Consider the following 23,302-nt stretch of genomic DNA (forward strand, 5'->3'; position numbering starts at 1 on the left):
CTGAGAAATTTTCTACTAATATATTTTTTTTAAGATTTTATTTATTTATTTGACAGAGAGAGACACAGTGAGAGAGGCAACACAAGCAGGGGGGGAGTGGGAGAAGGAGAAGCAGGCTTCCTGCGGAGCAGGGAGCCCGATGCAGGGCTTGATCCCAGGACTGTGGGATCATGACCTGAGCCGAAGGCAGACGCTTAACAACTGAGCCATCCGGGTGCCCCTGTACTAATATTTTTGGATTATTTCCTCCCTATTTTTTTCTTTTGTACAAAATTTCTTTGCTATTTCTGAATGAGAAAAGGTCTTGTATGATATTAGACCTCTAGTATTAAGTCTCTGCTTTTCTATAATTCTCTCTTATATTTTCTATTTTCCATTCTGTTGTCTTTTTTGCAGTGGTCCTCGGAGGAAACCTTATCCTAACCTTTTGACAGTTTATTAAAAAATAGGATGAGATAGGGGCTCAAAGGGGCATGTGACTCTTGATCTAGGGTTGTGAGTTCGAGCCCCACATTGGGTGTAGAGATTACTTAAATAAATAAAACTTAAAAAAAATAGGAGATAAGCAAACATAGTTGTCTACAACTCTTTCTTCTCTGTTCTTTTGTCATAGAAGTATGTTCTGCCTTTATGACTGTGCTGTCTTCTTGAATATATGTGAGGTTTCAAATTAGATTTGGTTTTTGTTTTGTTTCGTTTTGTTTTAAATTTCCTTCTGTTTCCTGACTTACCTCTGTTTTGCAGTCAGTGGTTTATTTTGTTCAGGGCAGGCTGCTAGAAGTGAAGCACATTTTAGGTAAGGAAAATATGTAACTAAATGTGTAGAAGCAGAAATGCAAAAAGCTTCCTCTAGGAAGATAATCTGATCGTTGTAATACCGTGAATGTAATGAGATAAGGGCCTGAACTATCATGAATGCAGTGAGAACCAAAAGAAAAGAACTGAGTAATTATGCAAGAAAAGTAAGTGTAATTATGAACTGATTTCTCCACTCTAAAACCTCCCAAAGCACCACTTTATTGAACTAGTTATATGCTCCCTTGTAGTGTTAATTATTATATGTGTATGCCTTTCTAACTAAATTGTGACTCTTCAGGGCCAGGCTTATATCTTACTCGTTAACTTTTTTTATAAGTATTTATTGATCAAGCACTATGCCAAGGGCCAGGAGAAAGCAGTAGTCAAAGACAAATAATCCCTGCCCTCAAGGATACTTAATTACTTACATCTTTCACAGTGCTTAGAATTAGATGCTAGGTATTCGCAGAGAAAATATTTGTTACTTAACCCTACTTTAAAAGGTAATATTAGGATGGTCTATTGTATTTGTTTAGGTGTATTGCAAAATTTATTTGATATTAACTATTCTCTCTTTAACTTGATACTAAAAAAATTATTATGCATTCAGATTAAACTAATACCCTCCACCTTATTTAAAGGTAATATAGCACATTGATATAATGAAAACAGCCCGCCCTTGAAAGAGTCCAGGTTCTAGTTTAGCTCTACTGTTGAACAGGTTTGCACATGAATTTTTATCCTCTTTATCTTCTCAGAGCCTCAACTTTCTCGTATGTAAAATAAAGGTTAGATCTTTTAGCACTGACACTGTGAATCCAAAAGTGGAAAAATTTTTCATTCCCATAACCTTTGAATAATGTTGTGGCTAAACCATCTAGTATATTTAATTGAATAATTGGAAATGACAGAGAGCTGTCATTTCATGTTTTATTTGAGTTCTGATCATTGACTAAATACTGTTTTTTTTTTTTCTCTTTTACAGACTTGGGTCTAGATCAGTATACAATAAAACGCTTTGATGGAAAGGTGAGCGAGCTATGACACCTAATATATATCCCTGTTGTTTACTAAGAAGATTTTAAAGTTCCTCTAGAATTATTTGTGAGAAATTTCTGAATGCCTGTTCTTCTTGTCAAAAGAGCATGTTTCTTAGGTTGGAAGGCCTATAAGTGCCTTCAGATGCTTCTACCAAAAAAATCAGGCAGGTTTTTCTACATTTTTCCATATAAGGTAACACTCATGGGTAGCCTGCTATATATAGTAAGGACTAATTCGGTGTATGTTGACATTTGCATTTTAATTCAATTGCCATCATAAAGCTTAACAAGCCCCCAATAGTACATTTGCATTTCTTATAAAAACACTTATTTGATTTGACCTTCCTCAGACTTTGACACTCTGTAGCAGTAATCCTAACTAGAAAATTATAGAAGTCTTTACTGGTGCTTTTATAATAATTATGAAGGCCACCCCAAATTTGCATATACATTTGCATTATACTTTCTTTCAATTCTTTATTTTATGCACAAATAAATCACATAATTAATTGTTCTTCAAGTATAGGAAATGAAACTTTCAATTTTATCATCTCAAAGCAGTCAGTTAAACATGTTTTTCCCTTTCAGGCTGAGCTCTACAAAAAGAAAAAGAAAGTATTACACAGGGTCAGAAAGAAAAGTAAAAGGTCAATTTTACAGAGGAGGAAGAAAGCACATCAGAAAGAAGAGAGAGCCCGGGATGGCTCTACAAAGCTTAAAAAGAAGGAAATCAGAAGGAAAATCATGCAGTGGCTGGAAAAGGCAGGATCACAAGAGGGGTCTAAATGGGTGGAGGTCAGGGTTAGTAGAAGCTGATCTTGCAGGAATATGTCGATCCTGCATCATTATATAAAACTCTATGTACTCATAAGGTGAAGATATAAATAGGAAGATCTTTTGCACAGGTGGAAAGAACGAGTGGCCACCTTAAGAGCTGAGCGATCTCAGTCAAGGCTTCCAGCCTAACAATTGCCTTTCCCATTCATATGGCCCATTGCCTTCATCTGGGTATGCTCTTTTTAAAGTCACATATTCTAAAAGAAAAAATGATCAAAAACAGCATTGAACTAGAATGTTAGGAGACAGGTTCAGAGCTGGCTCTGCTTTGGGACAGCCACATCTTTGATCCTTGGTTGTCTCTGCCTCATGTATAATCAAGTACCATATCCATGTGAAGGTTATTTCAGGCACTGATGTCAGGGTCTTATTTCAGAATCTCTGGCAAATCAGGCCCCTGTTTTATCTGTCTTTGTGTCACTCAGAGTCCAGCATATGTCTGCCATAGAGGAGGGGACCAATAAACATTTGATGACTTGGAAAAATCAACTAATCAATCACATATTCTTTGGAGATATGGCTCATTAAGTCAGTGATATGTTATAGCAAAATCAGTCTAACAAATCACAGTTTTTGGTCACTGAAGGAATTCAGAGTAGCATGAGATTTCTATTCTCTATTATATTTATATATACGTAAATCTGAAAACATGTAAAGAAGTTGAATATGTGCAAGTTGAACAGCAAATTTACATGTTATAGGAGAATTTCCATTCCTAGAGGTCTCCCAAATATAAAATCTCTAGTGGTCACCCATGTTTCATAAATGCTCCTTAAATTTTTCATTTCAGCCCATAACTGTCCACTTGAGGCTAAAAATTTGCAGCTCTGGGCATGACCGGTGAGCTCCACCTTTGTTTCAATCATATTCAGTTTATGAGCTCTATATTTCCTCCCATTAGTATCATCTGCATTTTTCTGTTTTCACTTATTTTTATAAAATAACAAAAGTAAACTGCAGTAAGACATTATAAGTATTTGAGTGCCCGCCTTGCTGTAGAGATGAAAACGGCAGGACTTTGTTTAGAAGGCAGACTTTATGACAGATTGTAGTGCAAATGTTTGGGCTCTGAAATGGGAGTAGGAAAGTAGGATTTAGGGATCTCAACGTATAATGGTTCAAAGTATGACTCATATGAAATTCAGGCATATGAAAGTTGACCAGGGGAACAGGTTCTGCAAGAGAATAGAGGAATGGTAGACTCGCATAGGGGTAGTGTAGAACTGAGCCAGCCAGCTTGTCCCCTAGCAAAGAGTGCATGGATTTTTCTTTCATCCACGTTATGATATGCATATTTAATCCCTTTGCCAAGTACTTCATTTAAGTACTGTATTAATTTCCATCAAATATATCCTGAAGGTTATGGTTCTTAAATAGGATTTTTAAACTAAGTTCACCTCTGGTTTATGTCTTTATGAATAGTCTTTTATTTCATATGAAGTTTAAGAAAGTAGTTTCTGTGCTGTTTTTAAACCTTGTATAATGAGGTATACAACATTCATTAGGGTTTTATCAGTTTAGAAGTTTTTCCAGGGATTTTTGCCATGTATTTGTGATATTTGTAATAAGGATCATCAATGCTTATTCAACTGTTGATCTTATTATTTTCCTTTAGATCTTCATGTCTCTCTTTCTCTCAGTCAGAATATCTTAATTCTTAAGTAGCAGCTTCCAGAGTGTATAAATCCTAAGACAATTTCCTCTTGAAAAAACAGATTTGTGTAGTAATTATAGTACATTTTATGCAAGATGGCCAGAAATTTAGTCCAAAACTAATACCCTAGAGGAATTTCCTTTTAAACTTGCTTTGATTTTTAAATGGGTCATTTTCTTTCTCTTGTTTTAACTTGAAAGATAAACTAGTTATGAACTACTTAGAGATTTACTCCCATCTTCTTATCCCCCCCGCCCATTGTTTTAACTTTTAACACACCATGTAATAAAGTGTATCATTTGACCAGTAGGTAACACCGCCTTATTTTATTGTCTTTTAATTGAATTGCACTTTAGCCTTTTTGTCATTGAAAGCAAGAACAAATGTAGAAACAGTATCATTTTGCGGAGTTTTCTCATTTGTGTTTGAATTTCATACAGCTTCTAAATGCAAAGTAGAAAAGAAGGCCCAACTGATACTGAGAAATAATTGGACAATTATTTCTTGTTTTGGTGCCTATCATCTTCTCTCTTCTTTTGTTTGACTAGAAAATGCTCTTAAGTAAATGAAACATTCCTGTTTCAACTGATAGTGAAACTGAATTTGATTAAGCAGCTTTTGAATTTGGGGGAGGATCTTTTTCCAGAGCCCATCACTACCTAGTGTTAATGTACACTAATCCTTTACTCTTAGTAGCAATTTCCTTTGTAGAAAAGTCATGAAATACATTATTATTGGCACTTGCATCTTTTATGCATTTCAGAACTATCTACTAACACAGGCCTTATATAAAGAAGCGATGGTGTACCTTCACTTTAAGAAAACGCTTTGTAGATAGGTGATACTTTAAAAGACATTCAGACTGGGTCTTTAAAGTTCAAAAACTCAGAGCTTGAAAGTTCAGATTTTTCTCTTCAAGGATGTTTGAATATCACTACAGTGTACTAGCACTATTATACAGATGGAAATACAAAATATAGTCTGGCTTTTGTTTTAGTGTAATATATCATCGATTTTTTTAAAAATGCACCCTCCCCCTGCAATGTCCATGCATTCTGCTTATGACTTGTTAATGTAGTTACTTCATGAAGTTTGGGTTATTTCTTTAATAAAAGCTATATTTTTCTGGTTTAATTTTTTTTTTTTTAAGATTTTATTTATTTATTTGAGAGAGAGAGTGAGAGAGAGAAAGAGCACAAGAGGGGGGAGCGGGAGAGGGAGAAGCAGACTCCCCGCTGAGCAGGGAGCCCGATGCGGGACTCGATCCCTGGACTCCAGGATCATGACCTGAGCCGAAGGCAGTCGCCCAACCAACTGAGCCACCCAGGCGCCCTCTGGTTTAATTTTTTAATCACATAATAACTGGTCTATAAAACAAAGCATCATTTCTAAATGGAGGCTTTATATTATATAATCATCAAATATTTCTTTCCTTTAATGATTTAGTTGCTGTTTTTTATTGGTGTGGCTTATCTCAAGTGGTTATACCCTTTATTTTCCTGTTTCTCTTAGCCCTCCGTTTTTTCCCTCAGCATATCAAAGATAGAAATTGTTTTGGATTTTCTGTTCCTGTTGTATGTGATAGACAACCTTCTCTGGACCAGACATCACCAATTTTTTTTTTTTTTTAAGTTACAGTAGAAAACTGCATGGTCTAGGTAAAATTGTTTCTTAAGCAAGGAATACCTATGTTCCAGAGTTTTGACATAATCCTCTTCTCGCTTCTAAAAACTTTGTAAAGCTCATACTCTTTGTCAAGTAACAATGAATTGCCCATTGAAAGTAAATTGTTCATTGTTATCATTTTACCATGTATTTCTTTTTCAGAAGATAGTTTTTTTAATTCTTCCTTCCCTATCAAATTCCCTTTTCCCCCAACCACTACCTGAACATTTCAGAAAGCATCCCTCTGGACTGCATTTTTCATTATTTGTATTTACAGTACCCTTAGAATCTCTCCAGTTTGGAAGAAAGAGTTAATGTGTGTTTTATTCCTCTCTTTTATGATACCTACAAGAATATTTGTACATGTGGAACAGAAAAAATATTTTACATCAAATTAAAATGACATTGTTTCCCCCCCCCCCCCAAATGACATTGTCCACATTCAGGTGAAAGAGATAAAAGTATGGTCAAAGCCTAGAAAAGGAAGAACTGATTACAGTGTTTATAACAGAAAAAGTTATCAGCAGAAAAAAAAAATGGCAGCCATAGTTAAAAATCAAAGCTTTAATATAACCAAAGGCTTTTAATTGCTTACTAGATAAGAGTTCTTTAAAAAAAATATTGATATGGGGCGCCTGGGTGGCTCAGTCGTTGGGTGTCTGCCTTCCGCTCAGGTCATGATCCCGGGATCCTGGGATCGAGCCCCACATCGGGCTCTCTGCTCAGCGGGAAGCCTGCTTCTCCCTCTCCCACTCCCCCTGCTTGTGTTCCCTCTCTCGCTGTGTCTCTCTCTATCAAATAAATAAATAAATAAATAAATAAATAAATAAAATCTTTAAAAATAAAAAAAAATATTGATAAATGAACTTTAAAGTGATATTCTGCTTAGGGGAAAGTCTTGGTTCCCCAAGGGAAATGTGAGCATTTTCCCCTATTTAATGCTTTTACTTAAGTTGTTTATTTACTTTATATCAAAGATAAGATCTTAGTGTGGAATAAGGGCAAGTATAATATTACTTCTTGACATGCATAGTAATGTGAAATTTATTGTAGATCAAGGAAATGTAAATTAGGAGAGGGGAGGGACTGAAAGCTCCATGGGACAAGAGTTTGATGAATCTTCACATTTATTTGAACTGTTTTAATTCTGCTCACATTTGGGGCGCCTGGGTGGCTCAGTCGTTAAGCGTCTGCCTTCGGCTCAGGTCATGGTCCCGGGGTCCTGGGATCGAGTCCTGCATCGGGCTCCCGGCTCCACGGGAAGCCTGCTTCTCCCTCTCCCACTCCCCCTGCTTCTGTTCCTGCTCTCGCTATCTCTCTCTGTCAAATAAATAAATAAAATCTTTAAAAAAAAATTATTAATTCTCACATTTATATAGCAGGTTATGATGTTATGGGAATTCTGCATTGTTCACTAGGCACATCTCTCTTTCTCTCTTTTGGTTTCCAAAGATGAACCTAAGTCAAGTCTAAATTCTTGGTGAATTGATATATTTCTTCAGGTTTTTCTATTAATAAATACAAATATATAGACAGAATTGTGTGATTTTTTTCACCATGTTTTTATGTTTTTATTTGCCCTACCAATCCCATCTTTACAATAGAGTTTATCACCTGTGTTGTCTTACTTTTATAATAGGGAAATTTTTTATTTAAAAAAAGTGTAGCAGATTCCAAGAGAATGCACAGATTTCCCCCACTGTCTAAAATTAGAGCATTCCTATGGAAGCTTCATTAAGCTGAAACAGCATAAAGCAAAGAAACTATTACCATTTTCATAAAAGCAAAAATCCTCTTTGGATTTTTTTCAGTTAGCAAAAACAGGTACCAGCATAGGTCTTTCGTGAAAGAGAAGTGGTATAAAGCAGACTTTCAGATAGCAGGGATCCTGTAATTCCTGGAAGCCTGAAGTTCTCCGCAAGTATTTCATATTCACATATTTATTTTAGGGCTGAAGATTTAGCCCATTTTAAAAACCACATTAACATATTCACTCATTAGTTGTCAGTTGTTTATTTTTGCAATTTAAAGTAAACTGTCTAAATGAAAAATACTTGACTCTATTTGTCTCTTGCAGGAATTATTACTAATAATAACTATATGAAAAAGAAGAATAGTTGAAGCTTTTTGAGTGTTTATCACATGCTACACTCTATTTTTGTTTTCTGGTTTTGGTTTCACGTGCAATGTGGGGCTTGAACTCACGACCCAAGATCAAGAGTCGCATGCTGTGTGGACTGAGTCAGCCAGTCACCCTTACACACTGTTTTAAGTGCTTACATATAACTCATTTAATCCACACAGCCACTCTTTTAGATAGCTTACTACTTTTATCATCATTTTACAAATAAGAAGCTACATAATTTTTTTTTTTAACATTAGATCATATAAGCTAGTAGGTAGTAGAGGCATGATTCCAAATTTGTAGTCTGGCTTCAGAGTTCAGTCTTAAGCACTGGGGTATCTTATTCATATATCTAAGCAATTTGTCTATATGATCAATTTGTAAATAGAAATTTCTCTAGTCAAGTAGCTATTTTAATACTAAATGCCATTTGTGCAAAAAAAAAAAAAACCCTTGATATTTCACTTTCTTTTTGCTAAGCATGTTGAAGTTAATTTTTTCTGCTTTGATAAAGTACAACTAGAAACCCCTATTAACCTGAGAACCCACATAGTGTTTTTAAAGAAAGAAAATATAAGGAGTATATAAATTTTAATACTTGAACTTAGGAATCAGAATTTCAGCTTCATTTTTATTTGCTCCATTATTTTCTCATATGCCATGAACACTATTGAGCATTTTGAAAAATGCGGTGTCTTTTCTTTTTATTGAAACGATCTCTTAAAGTGTGCACTGTCATCTGTATTTGAAAAATTGGATCTTGGCTCATTGTCATCAAGATATTAGAGAAAATAATATTTCTATTACAGACGAAACTTACTCTCAAATATTGATTGGTTGTGTGTTAAATGTAGCATCATTTGAATAGGGCCACTTACTATAGTGAGTCTAAACAAGCAAAAGTTTAGAATGTAATTGCATTACCAAGGAACTTAACATTCTGATTCAGCATTTCAAGAAATCCTTTGACACCTGTTGCAGTTTTCTGTTGTACTTTTAGGCTGTTTGTTCATCTTTCTTCTTTTGCATCCATAGTTCTCTAAATTATTTTTAAGCCATTTTCTCAATTTTCTCTCTTCTTACAAATTAGCAAATTTAGCTCTTTTGTAACATACCACAGCCCTAAGAAAATCTGGCTTTGGTGTCTGAAATATTTTCCAAGAGATTTCCATTTTGAGCATCTAAGTATTTGATAGCTCTGTGTAAATAATTAGTAGATGTTGTAAGTATGCTGACCTTGAGTAGGAAAAATACAACATTATGGATTGCTGTACTTCTTAGTATGTAATAGCACAGGATGAAGAGTGTGACTTTGGATATGACAATTCTATATTCATAAATGGGCTCTCTACATACTTGATAGGTAACCTTGGGCAAGAGACCATTTAACCTCTCTGAGTATCACCTTCTCAGTAAAATCAGGACAATGTGGTAAAGTATCTGGCTCTACAAATTATAGCTACTTTCCATGACTTTGAGCCCTTTACGCAATTTATAAAAGGAGTTAGCTGCTGTCATATATATTATCCTCTTGGTTTGTATGAAATGCTACAGAATAGCATCTCCTCTGCCTAATTGCTCTCTCCATGCCAGTTAAATCAGCTGTAAAAATCTCCTTGGGCTCTCTGTAAGAAGCAATTGGCTGGGATTAAATAGCTAGTCCATGAGCTAAAGAGAGACCTCTGGTTTGTTTTCTCATATCTGAGGTATCCTTCATTCGCAGTGATTCATCTCACCCATGTGTTGTAAAATCCTCTGGGCCTCTGTCACATCAATCCCAGCTTTAGGTTTGTAAATTGCTAATAGCATGTATTTCTCAGTCAAGAACTTTTATCACTCTGCTAAGCTTGTTTTGAGAAGTATGGTAAGTTTGGGTTGAATTTTATTTCACAGTGAAGTTCATTTGTTGAAAAAAAGATCTTTAAACCCATTTGATATATGAAGATACTTTGTTTTTGTTTTTGTTTTTTTTATTTATTTATTCATGAGAGATAGAGAGGCAGAGGCAGAGGGAGAGGGAGAAGCAGGCTCCCCGCGGAGCAGGGGGCCTGATGCGGGACTCCATCCCAGGACTCTGGGATCATGACCTGAGCTGAAGGCAGACGCTTAACCGACTGAGCCACCCAGGCGTCCCTATGAAGATACTTTGGAGTGGTGTACCCAGCTAAATCAGCTAACCTACACTGCTTAATCAAATGCCATCCTCCATGATGGCTGGCTTTTTATCACTAATGTGAATAGTAATTCATTTAGTGCAACATAATTTTGTAGGAGACCTGTTTCTAAGTAGTCATTCTGAACTCTTTGAGTAGTTACTAATCCTTTAAACTCATCTGAGTTTGGTTGCCTGTATTTTAGTATGGATGGTAAAGCAACAAATTTGTCATGAAGTTTAAAAATATTATATCCACGAGACATCCTAATAGGAAACCTTAATTAAAGAAATGCTTTGACTTCCCATGACAAAAAATGAAATGTTTGCCTTCCCATTTCTGTAAGAAACAGACTATTACTCATGTATTTTCTTTTTATAGTATTATGAAGTTTTTCTACAATTGTGTGTTTCATTTGGGGGAGGTTAGGAATTGAGGTGTTGGGGTTTTTGTTTTACTGTACCTAGCAGATAATATATAAAACATTTCTATGTATTCCTCATTTCCTGTTTATAGGTGTTCAGTGAATTTATTACAGATCTAAATTCGTCCTTATATGTTATAATACTTTGTGATATGTATGTTTGATTTTGGAGTTTTTGTTCATGTAATCAGACGATGTCCATTTTTTTTCTTTTTCTCATCTTCTGATCAGGATTTCTGGCAGGTACTGACTCAGCAGCATGTGCTTTAAATTAATTAATGTTCCAAAATCCATAGTAATGCTTCAGGGACAAAGGTTCAGTGCATGCTCATGTCCTTCCCCCTGCTCCTTTCAGAATGATTCAATTCCTGTCACTTTAAACTAACGTATTTTATCTTTAATATGACAATTCAAACACTGCCCTGGCCCTTGAGAATATAATACCTAGCATGATTTAAAAGGAAGTTTTAACATTATGTGTCACACAAAAGGTCAAGAAAGTGTTACCACTAAGTTGTATAAGGGATACTCAGTCAATTGGGTCATTTAACTAGTCTTAGGATGTCATGTTCCTAGTTAAACTGTTAGCAGGAACAGTGACTGGCAGCAGTAATTTCAAGTGAAAATTGATCTTTTCTTTTGTTTTGAAATTTCTTACATGATAAATACAGATAAGTTTAGTTGCACTTTGTTCAATAAAATGGCTTAACAGGAAAGAAATGGAACATTTAGAAAGACTGCATTAGTTTGCTTTTTTGAGCTAATCAACAAATTTAACTTGGAAAAGCAAGCAAATGCATGAAGAAAATCATGAAAGAGAATATATAGGTTGTAATCTGGCAAAAGAGAAGTACTCTTTAAATAGATCTTTGAAGACTTACACTCTTTAATTATAATTTATAAATTATTAAAATTTATTCATTTTTTAAAAAGACATTACTCTTGTATTGCTTAATAGAAATAGAAACTAAACTAAATTATATCTTTTGTTTTAAAATAATTAATGATATAATTAATGAGATCACAGTGTGCTCTTTACTTTTATATAACATTTTTCCTGTGCTTCCTTTTTTTAAAAAATGGGATATATTTTTAGTAGTCTTCTTACCAAATCCCAAACCAATTATCCTGTTATTGGTACAGTTGGTTATCTTACTTCTGTTTTTAATTGCATTCTGAAACAAACCAACAAATACTTGAATGATTATGTCAAAATAATTTATCGATGATCCCGGTATCAATGTTTCTAAGCCTGGAGATTCTGTTTTAGAATAGCTATGGCACAACTAGTAAGCATAGTGCTAAGGAGAGTATATCAGATAAGGTACTTAATACCTGTGATTGAGGAAAGCTGCTTCTACTTCTGTAATTGTGGCAGGACAATTTGTAGAAGGCATCTAAAAACTCTTTCTTCCCTTTGATAGTTGTATGGTTTAAGGCTTGAAAATTTAAAATGACTTGCCTCAAATAGCTGTCCCTTTTAGAGAATGAGACGAGAAAAGAGGTAGGAATTGGTAAAGTGCTTGGAAGTCTCTGGAATCTGCAGTATTGGGTAATCAGCCACCATAGTTGACGAAAGAGCACTGGTCTTCTTGAAACTTTGACTCTTGAAGGTGATACCCTTTGTTGAGTAAGGATTCAAAATCAAGTTTTACTATATTATTAAGGATATCTTGTGAATAAGCTTTTTGTATTGAAAATAATAAACTTTTTTTTCATAGACTAGATAGTGGGGGATTGTTTATCTCTATCACTATAAATATCACTCATTTTGGTGACACTAGTATAAATCCTTTAAGGTTCCAAAGGTCAGGGAGCAGTTACTTTATAGAAGAGGGCTTTCTTGCTTGCTTCCTTAACAAGGATTTGTCCTTTGCATGCTAAGTTCCTATTGCCTGTGGAAAGGCTGGAATCATTTTGTTTTTCTGGTAGCATAGAGCTGTTCTTCAGATGCAGCTTATGAATGGTGTGAAATAATTATATTGCTGTGAGGAGTATTCATAATGTCTCTTTCCAGTCTCTGAGTTCCACCACTACTAAAATATGTTGATTTAATTCATGTGTTTGATGATTCAAGCTGAAAAAAGAAATGATAATATAATCATTAAGTGCTCCCAAGGAGGGTGTAGTTTACTTGATTGCCCCAAATATTCAGACATCTATTAATATGTCTTTAAATACATTTTTATTTTAGATTGTTTTGTTTGAACTTGGGGTCAACTACCCATTTGATTTATCATTGTTGATTTGAAAGCATAAACATGACTAAACATTACATTTCTAACACCTTCATGTTTCATTTTTCCATCATGAAACAAGATTTGAAATTCACTTTGACATGGGAGGACTTGGTTCCAGATAACTTCCTTGCCCAAATACTCTAACATGTTTTGAGGTTACACAAAGTGAAAGATACTCAAAACATTTTTTTCTCCTGTTCCAGTAAAAATGGGCTCTCAACTTAGCCTAAACATCTATTGATGATCTTTGATTGCAGAGAAAGTGTGAGAATAGCTTTTGCTTTGCATATTTGTCTTTGCCATGATGCATTTTTTTAAGTTCCAAACTTAAATAAAAAGCTTTTCCAATTACAGTTTAGTCTAACATCTATTAATTAAGAGCATGAAGAGCCATTACCTTCTTGAACTGATACTCATTTTCAAAATGATTAAAATATGCATTTGAACAAGTCAAGGCATAAAAATACATTGTACACCTGCATTGTTAACTAGACTTTCCTCTTCAAGATAACTGAGCTGATACAAGCAAAGCCCCAGGATTAATATTTTACAATAGTGAACTCTTGTTTCGCTCTGAAAATATTCAGTCCCCATTAACAATTTCAGAAGTTGCAAGTAATTTCTCTGCATTTGATACAATATAACATATAATGGTTCTGGAGTCAAACCATGACCTGTCCTGCCATTTTATAGCCTTGTCACCTTGCACTACTTATTTAATTTCTCTGAACTTCAGTTTTCTCATCTGTAAAGTGCAAATAGTAGTATTACCTATCTCATAGGATTGCAGTGAGGACTTAAAGAAGTGTATGTAATTCAAGTGCTTAGCACAGGGCCCACAATGAAATATGCAAACTATAATTTTTAAATTCTTTTTTTTTTTTAAGATTTTACTTATTTATTTGACAGAAAGAGACACAGTGAGAGAGGGAACACAAGCAGGGGGCGTGGGAGAGGGAGAAGCAGGCTTCTCATGGAGCAGGGAGCCCGATGTGGGGCTCGATCCCAGGACCCTGGGATCATGACCTTAGCCAAAGGCAGACGCTTAACGACTGAGCCACCCAGGTGGCCCTAATTTTTAAATTCTTAATATACCTTTAATGGTCAGTGGTGTTCAAGGGATACCTTTAAGTGTTAGAGTTCAGGCTGATTTAAAAATTCTTCATCTAGAGGGCTTCCTGGGAGATGGTAGTTATTAGAACAGTGTAGAATGGTTGGTGATCCTCAGAGTGAAACTCTGTTTTTATGATGTGATTTTTTCTTTTTTTTTTTTTTAAGATTTTTTATTTATTTGACAGAGAGAAACACAGCGAGAGAGGGAACACAAGCAGGGGAGAGGGAGAAGCAGGCTTCCTACAGAGCAGGGAGCCCGATGCGGGGCTCGATCCCAGGACCGTGGGATCATGACCTGAGCCGAAGGCAGACGCTTAACGACTGAGCCACCCAGGCGCCCCTGATTTTTTCTTGTAATAATTTTTTCCTTATGGGAGACAGTGAGATGCTATGTTGACTGACTTTTCAAGATTTGTATGTGAGATGGTTTTTCCATGAAGTAATAGGGAAGCCTTTTATAACCCACGTGACTGAAACCAAGACTATTGCTGAACCCATGACACTTCTTTTCAGTACTGATTGAGTGGCCAAAGTTCAAAATTACGTTCTTAGATTTAAATAGCGAATAATCAATAATGGTAAAACATAGATTCTCCCACCCACAGCTGCTTCAAAGCAAGTATGCAGGCATAATGTGGTAGGAAATAATAGAGTTAACAATTTTCCCCTTCTAAGGTTTTGATAATACCTTATCAGATACTGAAGACTGAAATCCCTTCAATAATGTTGTACACTTCCTTAAAGTGAATGTTATTCCAGGAGACTTACAAATTTTTAATCATTGCTTTAATCAAATCTTCTGCCACCCTTTTTTTAAGCATCTTCATTTGTATCCATTTTCTCTATAGCCATCTAGTTAATGAAGTAGGAAAACATTTGCATGATAGGTATTTAGAGTTGTTCTCAGAGCTAAAGTGGTTAGAATTGGGACTGAAAAGAGAATGGCTTTCTGGCCGCGTGAAGTTTACAGGATCTTAAGCATTCACCTTCCACAGTTTGTTGCACAGTCATTTCTGTTTGTCTGCCTCAAATGCTCTGTTACCTTTGAGAAGGTTGCAAACTCTGAGTCAGGAGAAAAAGTCCTAAACTACTCTAAATTAGAAACTTCTTAATTTAATTTTATCTGACATATCCTCAACTCCTACCTTTCTGCAAGTTCAGGTATGGGACTCGGGAGGAAGAATACATATTTTAACTGTGCAACATTTTCTGTTTGATTGGGAATAGTGTGATTGTTTAAGATGGATATCTTAGCAAGGCTTTGGCATCTATGCACCAACTTAATAATGAAGTATGAGCATTAATTGCATGGGAAAATTGCCGAATTTTCTAACACTCTTCCCCTCCCTGCCCCAACCCCAACCCCATGTAGAAATAGGTCAAAATTGCATTTTCTGGAAGAAGCATATTATTATCATTACTTTGTTTTGGAAGTACCTCAAGTATTTTCTTAAGGGATTTAGATAGACTTTGAAATGTATATCAGTCATCTAGGGAAATGTTAATACTAAAACAATCCAATTATCTCAGTTTCATAAAGGATGACATCTTAATTTAAGTAGGAAAACTGTGTTCTTTATCAGATTTTTCTATAAGCCAGAGATGATTTGAGGTTCTAGATGATATATTAGCATCTATTTTGCTGGCATAGTCCTTCAACTACTATTTGGTAGGAAGTTTATTTCGAACTGAAATTGAAATTTCATCAGAATTGAAAAGTGGGTTTTAACTAGAATAAATAATGAGATTAAACTTCTAGATACGATCTTTCTCTTCGGCTTCATCCAGTTGAGTCTTAAAAGGCAAAATTATTGGCCCTATTTTGATCAACCCTGTTAGTTAGGATTCACTGAGCACAGTTGGTATTAATGAACTTGAATCATGATTGGAATTCCCAGTCCCAAGGCTCCTGATGGCACCTGCAACCATGGCAGTGTTATATAAGTTTATGTGATTGGTCAGAAACCAGAGTGTGGATGCTTTAGCACAAAAACATCCTGGTAAAACAGTTTTGTTTTTTTTTAAAGATTTATTTATTTATTAGAGAGAGCGAACGTGGTGCACGCATGAGCAGGCGAGGGACAGAGAGAGAGAGAGAGAGGAAGCAGACTCCCACTGAGCGGGGAGCCCAGTATGGGGCTCCATCTCATGACCCTGAGATCATGACTTGAGCCAAACCAAGAGTTGTGTGCTTAACTGACTGAGCCACCCTAGGTGCCCCAAATAGTTCTGTTTTAGACTCATTGAGAGGTATAATAATTACACATGTATAGGGTATGATTTGCTTTAAGTTTCTTTTTTTTTTAAAGATTTTATTTATTTATTTATTTATTTATTTATTTATAGGACAGAGAGAGACACAGTGAGAGAGGGAACACAAGCAAGGGGAAGTGGGAGAGGGAGAAGCAGGCCTCCCACCGAGCAGGGAGCCCGATGTGGGGCTCGATCCCAGGACCCTGGGATCATGACCTGAGCTGAAGGCAGGCGCTTAATGACTGAGCCACCCAGGTGCCCCTGCTTTAAGTTTCTAATTAAGTGTTTCTGCTTAACTAAAAATAAAAACATTCAGGATGTGATGGAGTTGAGGTCAGCACCAAGACCCTATGAGGTTATTTATTTATTTGTTTTTACTTGAGTTCAGTAATTTGAATGTTTTATGGTAGTGAGTCTAGTTAGGGTTTAAATTTTGAAACATAAGATCTTAGGGTAGGTCATATAAATGAATAGTAAAACAGTTAAATTTCTCTTGAGTCAGTGAGCACATTGCTTTGAAATATTTTGCATAATTTTGTTCTTTAAAAGAAGTAATATTTGTCTGTAAATTCTGATCAGTTGATCTGCATTTCTGCATTTCAGCCTTAATTTCAGAGATTCAAGTGATTTGACTAGAGCTTGAAATGTAACTTTTAAGATGTGCTAAATATGGTATATAGAATTGTTGAATCACTGTGTTGTACACCTGGAAGTAATAGAACACTGTATGTCAACTATACTTTAATTTTAAAATAACAGTAATAAAATAAAATAGCATAATGCTCTGGAAGGTATCTGCAATTACAATCTCTTTTTAAAATATCCATTGTTCTGTTTCACCGTATATACTGAAGAATTGGTACAACCTTGCTCAGTAACTTTAAGATGAAAACAAGCTTCTCTTAGACCCTTACTATAAATTTTTTGGCTAAACTTACATTTTAATATATTACCTAATCTCCCATTATATGGTCTTACAATAGATTTGGAATATATTCTACTTCTTTTGACTTCTTTATACAGAAATTTCTTCCTTTTAGTTTGTCTAATGTTTATTATTTACATTGAATTTCCTACATACATTGAATTAAATACAAATATTTATGATAGATTTTCCTAGTAAAAATTCATTATATATGTTCATTAGTATAATATAAATGTTCATTAGTAACAAAAGATACAAATAACTACCTCTGAGATAGTGAGAGAAAGTGAACATTACCAATTTGCTAAGGAAGATTATGTTTTCCTTGGACTGTGCCCCTATTTCATCCCTAAAGTGTATAAATGATATTTGCTTAGGAAAAAAATGACTTAAAATTTAGTCAAAGATTAAACATTATTCAAAAGATTAAGTGAAGAAACATTTTACTTGACATTCTCAGTTTGCAGAATTAAACATTGATAAGACTTCGGAGTAAGAAAAAATAACCCAAAACCTTCCCTCTAGTTTCCTTCCTTGAATCTAGATTTTCCATTTTCACCATACTTTGGGAATTTTAAAATGTTATTCAATATCAAACTTAAATATCTATATTTTCACAGATTCCCTGTGTACTATGGCTAGTTGGTTTGAGGATATTATTTATGGTAGAATCAGGCCTTTGATTCATAAAGACCAGCTAAGAAGCAGTCATACAAAACCAAATAGTCTAAAAATTGGTTTTGTAGTAACTCTTATTTCCTCCCAAATTTTAATATATTTATTTGATTCTTCTCTTAGCTTTAAGTAATTTGAGAGATCAGATTTGATAGTTTTATGGCAGTTTTTGATTGTCATGAATTTTTTTAAGAAAATTGTCTTTGGAGTTGTGGATACTCAACCCACTTATAAATTCTTTGAGATAATTAATAGGTGTATAATTTTAAATGCACCTGAACCACTCTTTAAGTGGATGCCTTGAAAAACATACATGTAACTTCCCTCCCTCTCTCCTTCTACTCCCACCACAACTCCAGAAGCATGGAAGAACAATGTAGACCTTTAAGAAAGAATCAGAAGATTACGTTGCACAGGGCACACTGAAAAGCATGGCTAATTTAAAAATCCTCTTTAAACATCTTTCTCATTTTTAAGGAGCTCTTGCAAAACATGTACATTCTCTGTTCTTTCTCTTAAACACATGCACCCATATGTGCATACATGCTTTCCCTTTCCTCCGTTTTTCCTGACTTTGATATGTCCCTTGCTCTCTTTTTTTCTTCACCTTTCTAGGGTCCTTTTTCCTTCTATATCTTGTCTTTCAGATGTTTTCACCCGTTCTTATATGGAGCACTTTGGCCTTCTTTTGGCCTCTTCTTCCTATCACTCTACTCAGTTCAGCAGAGATCTCATATACAGCTGCACAAACAGAAATATTTTCTCCTTTAGAGGACTGAGGGTTGCAAACATGGACATATTCTGTGTAAGGCATTAGAGGAAGGATGCCTTCCTGGAGAAAATCACACTAACTAAAGTAGCATTGTAAGGTATTTTTATTTAGCCCCTATGGAGATATGTTCCAGTAGTAATTCTCACTCAGTATACAGTTGAAGTATGTTCAATGTCATCTTTATTATCTCTGCACACTTTACAACTGTCTAATAGTGGAGGTGGCTAAGCCTAAACTCTGACCCCAGATGCATCTCATGCAGAGTTTTAAGCTACGTTTTTAACCATTCAGATAATTTCATGTTCACTTATACTTTGGAAAATAGTCATACACTTTGTTAGCAATCAAAAGATCTTCAAAAGAAAATGGGCTACTCAAATCAGCAAATATTATAGAAAAAGTAGCCACACTTATATGGTACATTAATTTTTAACAAAGGTGCCAAAATAATTAAATGGGGAAAGGAAGGTGTTTTCAACATAGAAACAACTATATATCTATATTTTAAAAAAATAAACCCTACCACTTCCCTCACTATACACACAATTTACTTGGAATAGATCGTAGACCTAAATGTAAAATCTATGACTATAAGGCTTCTAAAAGAAAATATGAGACTATTTTAATGGACTAAAGAGAGGCAAAAATTTATTAGCATATAAAAAGCAATAACCATAAAGGAAAAAAAAACAATTAGACTTAATGAAAATTTAAAACTTTTCATTGTTAAGATAAAATAGAAATTATATGCCACAGACTAGCAACAAATATTTTTAATACATGTATTTGACTATATTTGTTATCTTTTGCTGAGTAATAAATCCAAAGCTTAGTGGCTTAAAACAGTAATAATCATTTCTTGTCACTTATGCTTTCTGTGAATAAGGAATTTGGGAGCAGTTTGTCTAGATGGTTCTGACTCAGGCTTTTCATGAGGTTGCAGTCAGAGGTTAGCTAAAGCCTTAGCCATCTAGCTTGACTGAGAATGGAAGACTCATTTCTAAGCTGGCCCACTAAAATATCTGGTACTGACTATTATTGGAAGGCCTCAGATCCTCTCCCTGTAGGCTCTCCACAGTCCTGCCTGAGTGTTCTTTTCTTTCTTTTTTTTTTTTTTTAAAGATTTTATTTATTTATTTGACAGAGAGAGAAAGCACAAGCAGGGGAAGCAGCAGAGGGAGAGGGAGAAGCAGATGTGGGGCTCGATCCCAGGACCCTGGGATCATGACCCGAGCCGAAGGCAGATGCTTAACCATCTGAGCCACCCAGGCACCCCCTGAGTGTTCTTATCAAATGACAGCTGGCTTCTCTCCAACAGAGCAATGTGCCTTTTATGCCTTTTATGACCTAGCCTCAGAAGTCAGACATTATGACTTAAGCTGTCTTCTGTTGGTCATACAGACCAACCCTGATTCATTGTGGAAGGGAACTAGGTCTACATAAGAATGTGAATAATAGCAGGCAAGAATCACTAGGCTACCCAGGTCAGGCTCCATGAAAAGAGCCTCATATCCAGGACATACGATGATAGTGATAAAAAACAAAACAAAACAACCCCAATTAAAAAGGGCAAAAGACTTGGGTTTTGCAAATACATAATTTCCAATAAATAGAGAATGCTCAACAACATTGGCCAGCAAGGAAATGCACAATAAAACTACAATGAGATCCTACTACGTACCCACTCAAATGGCTAAAATGAAAAAGACTGGCAACACAAAAGTTGGCAATGATGTGGAGTGACTGGAACTCTCATACGTTGATGGTATGAGTAAAAAATGTACAGCAACTTCGAGGAAAGTCAAAATAGCCAACAACTGAAAGGAGCCTGTGTTTATCCATAAAGGAATGAATAATATGTGTGCATAATGATTATACACAAATTATAATAATTTCACTTTTAGGGGCACCTGGGTGGCTCATTCATTAGGCAACTGCGTTTGGCTCAGGTCATGATCCCAGGGTCCTGGGATCGAGCCCCGCTTCGGGCTCCCTGCTCTGCGGGGAGCCTGCTTCTCCCTCTCCCACTCCCCTTACTTGTTTTGCCTCTCTTGCTGTGTCTCTCTCTGTCAAATAAATAAAATAAAATAAATTTTAAAAAAGAAAATCTCTTTTAAAAAATAAAATAATTTCACTTTTATTGATGACTAATAGACTTCTTTCTCTGCAATAAAAATGAATGAACTACTGAAAAATACAGTATGAATGATTCTCTCCAACATTATGCTGAACTAAAGAAGCTGTACACCAAAGAGTATGCATTTGTGATACCATTTATAAGAACTTCTAGAAGAGGCAAAACCAATCAATGGTATAAAAATATGTTGGGAATTAAATGTGGAGGGGCATAAAAGAAACACTGGAAATGTTTCCAGTGGAAATGTTCGATATCTTGATGGGGATGTGGGTTACTCAGATATATATTTATAAAACTCATTGTTTTGTATCATTAGATTTGTGCATTCTACCAAAAGTAGATTTTATTTAAAATGAAACAGATACTGAATTCTAGTTGCTGTGTTTGTTTTTTGCAGACATCATTAACAATTGTGAAACTACTCTCTGTATATTCTAAGCTTAAGTAACTATATTGAAGATAATGGGAACCAGGTTTCTCCCTGTTGGAGAAGGGAATAACAAGTATGTATGGGGTAAGATTACATTGTACCCCATAGTATTAGAGTGAAATTAGAGATACCAATATGAATTCATAGTTTATAATAGACAGATAAGAATGTAATCATGAGGAAGCATCAGCCTAATTTAAGTTGAGGGATATTCTTCAGTATAATTCTTCAGTATAATTCACTTTTCAAATCTTTCAAGGTCAAAAAAGTGCAAAGAGATTGAAAAAAAAAAAATGGCAGAGTAGGTGACTCCAAAATTACATCTCTCCACTAAGACAGTTGGTAAGCTGGCAAAAACTATCAATCAACTTTTTCAGATCTCTGGAATGTAATCAAAGACTTTAAACAACCAGGGGAATGCTTAAAGAAGAAAGAAGATGCTGAAATTTGGTAAGATAAAGTTGTGGCGTTACTTACTTGATGACCATTTCCCCACTCACCAGCACAATGGAGCCATAAACCATTCCTGGTACAGCTTGCTTGTGCCAGAGTAAGCAGTGTAGACCTTCTTGGAAAATAATGGATGTGGGCATTGACTTGTCTGGTCAATGAGGAATCAGCTTGTGGGCTTGCCTTTGTTTTGCCTACATTGGAACTTTCTTAGAACTGGGGTGGCCTCCCAAGTGGCATTTGTCCAAAGCATTTAAAGTTAAGTATACTAGCCACAGCAGCCCGAAACAAGCAGCAAACAAACCAAAAAGCCTGGGAATGAAGAGGCTGCAGCTGGAGATAGCGAGAGAATAAGGACTTTGAAGTGCTACCCCATATACTGAGGAATCTGCAAGGCCTTGCATGTCCAGAGCTGAATGAATACTTAGAGGAAACCTTTGCAGACCCTAAGCTTTCACCTCTGGTTGCCTTTTAGCTTCTATGCAAGCAAGAAGTGAAGGCAGAGGCAGTCTATGCAAGCAAGAAATGAAGGCAAAGGCAGATTTTTATTTTATTTTATTTTATTTATTTATTTTTTTTTTTTAAAGATTTTATTTATTTGAGAGAGAGAATGAGAGAGAGAGAGCACAAGAGAGGGGGGAGGGTCAGAGGGAGAAGCAGACCCCCTGCTGAGCAAGGAGCCCGATATGGGACTCGATCCCGGGACTCCAGGATCATGACCTGAGCCGAAGGCAGTCGCTTAACCAACTGAGCCACCCAGGCGCCCCTCAAAGGCAGATTTTTAAACAGTGGCTAAGCATTGAGAGAATCCCCAACACAGAGCCAACCTGCAAAAACATGGAAAGTATACCACACACACATCTTTGGCTCCAGGAATTTAAGGAAATCTCTGTTAAATCACTAGCTGACCACTAAGATAATGGAACAGAGACCTAAGTGACCATGCTTGAGAAAGCATACAATATTTACAAAAAGAATTTAGAAAAGTCACTAAAGAGGGCGCCTGGGTGGCTCAGTTGGTTAAGCGACTGCCTTCGGCTCAGGTCATGATCCTGGAGTCCCAGGATCGAGTCCCGCATCGGGCTCCCTGCTCGGCAGGGAGTCTGCTTCTCCCTCTGACCCTCCCCCGTCTCATGCTCTCTCTCTCTCTATCTCATTCTCTCTCTCAAATAAATAAATAAAATCTTTAAAAAAAAAAAAAGGAAAAAGAAAAGTCACTAAAGAAATAACTACAACCCACACAAGCCGCAGCAACAAACCCTGAGAAGAGGAATGATCTGATTTCCAGAGTTACCACATTATAATATACAAAATGTCCAGTTTTCAGCAACAAATTTTGCTTTCAAAGAATAATGTATGGTCCATTTCACAGGAAAAAAAAGAAATGGGAAAGCTCAAACATTACACTTACTACAGACTTTAAATCAATTGTCTTAAATATACTCAATGACCTAAAAGGAACCATAGGAAAAGAACTCAAAGGAAACAAGGAGAATGATATATGAACTAATAGAGAATATCAACAAAGAGATAGAAATTTCAAAAAGGTATCAAGTAGAAATTGTGAAACTGAAAAGTACAATAGCCAAAAGGAGAATTTCACCAAAGAGG

The 23,302-nt window shown here is 35.6% G+C and overlaps 1 protein-coding gene across 4 annotated transcripts in view; it reads left to right on the forward strand.

Annotated features, from left to right (window-relative positions):
* Positions 1-23,302, forward strand: part of MICU1 (mitochondrial calcium uptake 1) — a 224,209-nt gene that overhangs the window by 85,835 nt on the left and 115,072 nt on the right. For 3 of the 4 annotated variants that reach the window (XM_081822955.1, XM_081822956.1, XM_081822957.1), the window contains one exon: positions 1,784-1,827. In XM_081822955.1, the coding sequence (XP_081679081.1) occupies positions 1,784-1,827 (44 nt within the window). Of the gene's footprint in view, positions 1-1,783; positions 1,828-2,426; positions 2,601-23,302 lie in introns of all 4 variants that reach the window. The other variant, XM_081822958.1, reaches the window with a different exon arrangement.

Source organism: Leptonychotes weddellii, chromosome 6, assembly GCF_054177405.1.
Source record: "Leptonychotes weddellii isolate Sample4059 chromosome 6, ASM5417740v2, whole genome shotgun sequence".
Classification (NCBI taxonomy): domain Eukaryota; kingdom Metazoa; phylum Chordata; class Mammalia; order Carnivora; family Phocidae; genus Leptonychotes; species Leptonychotes weddellii.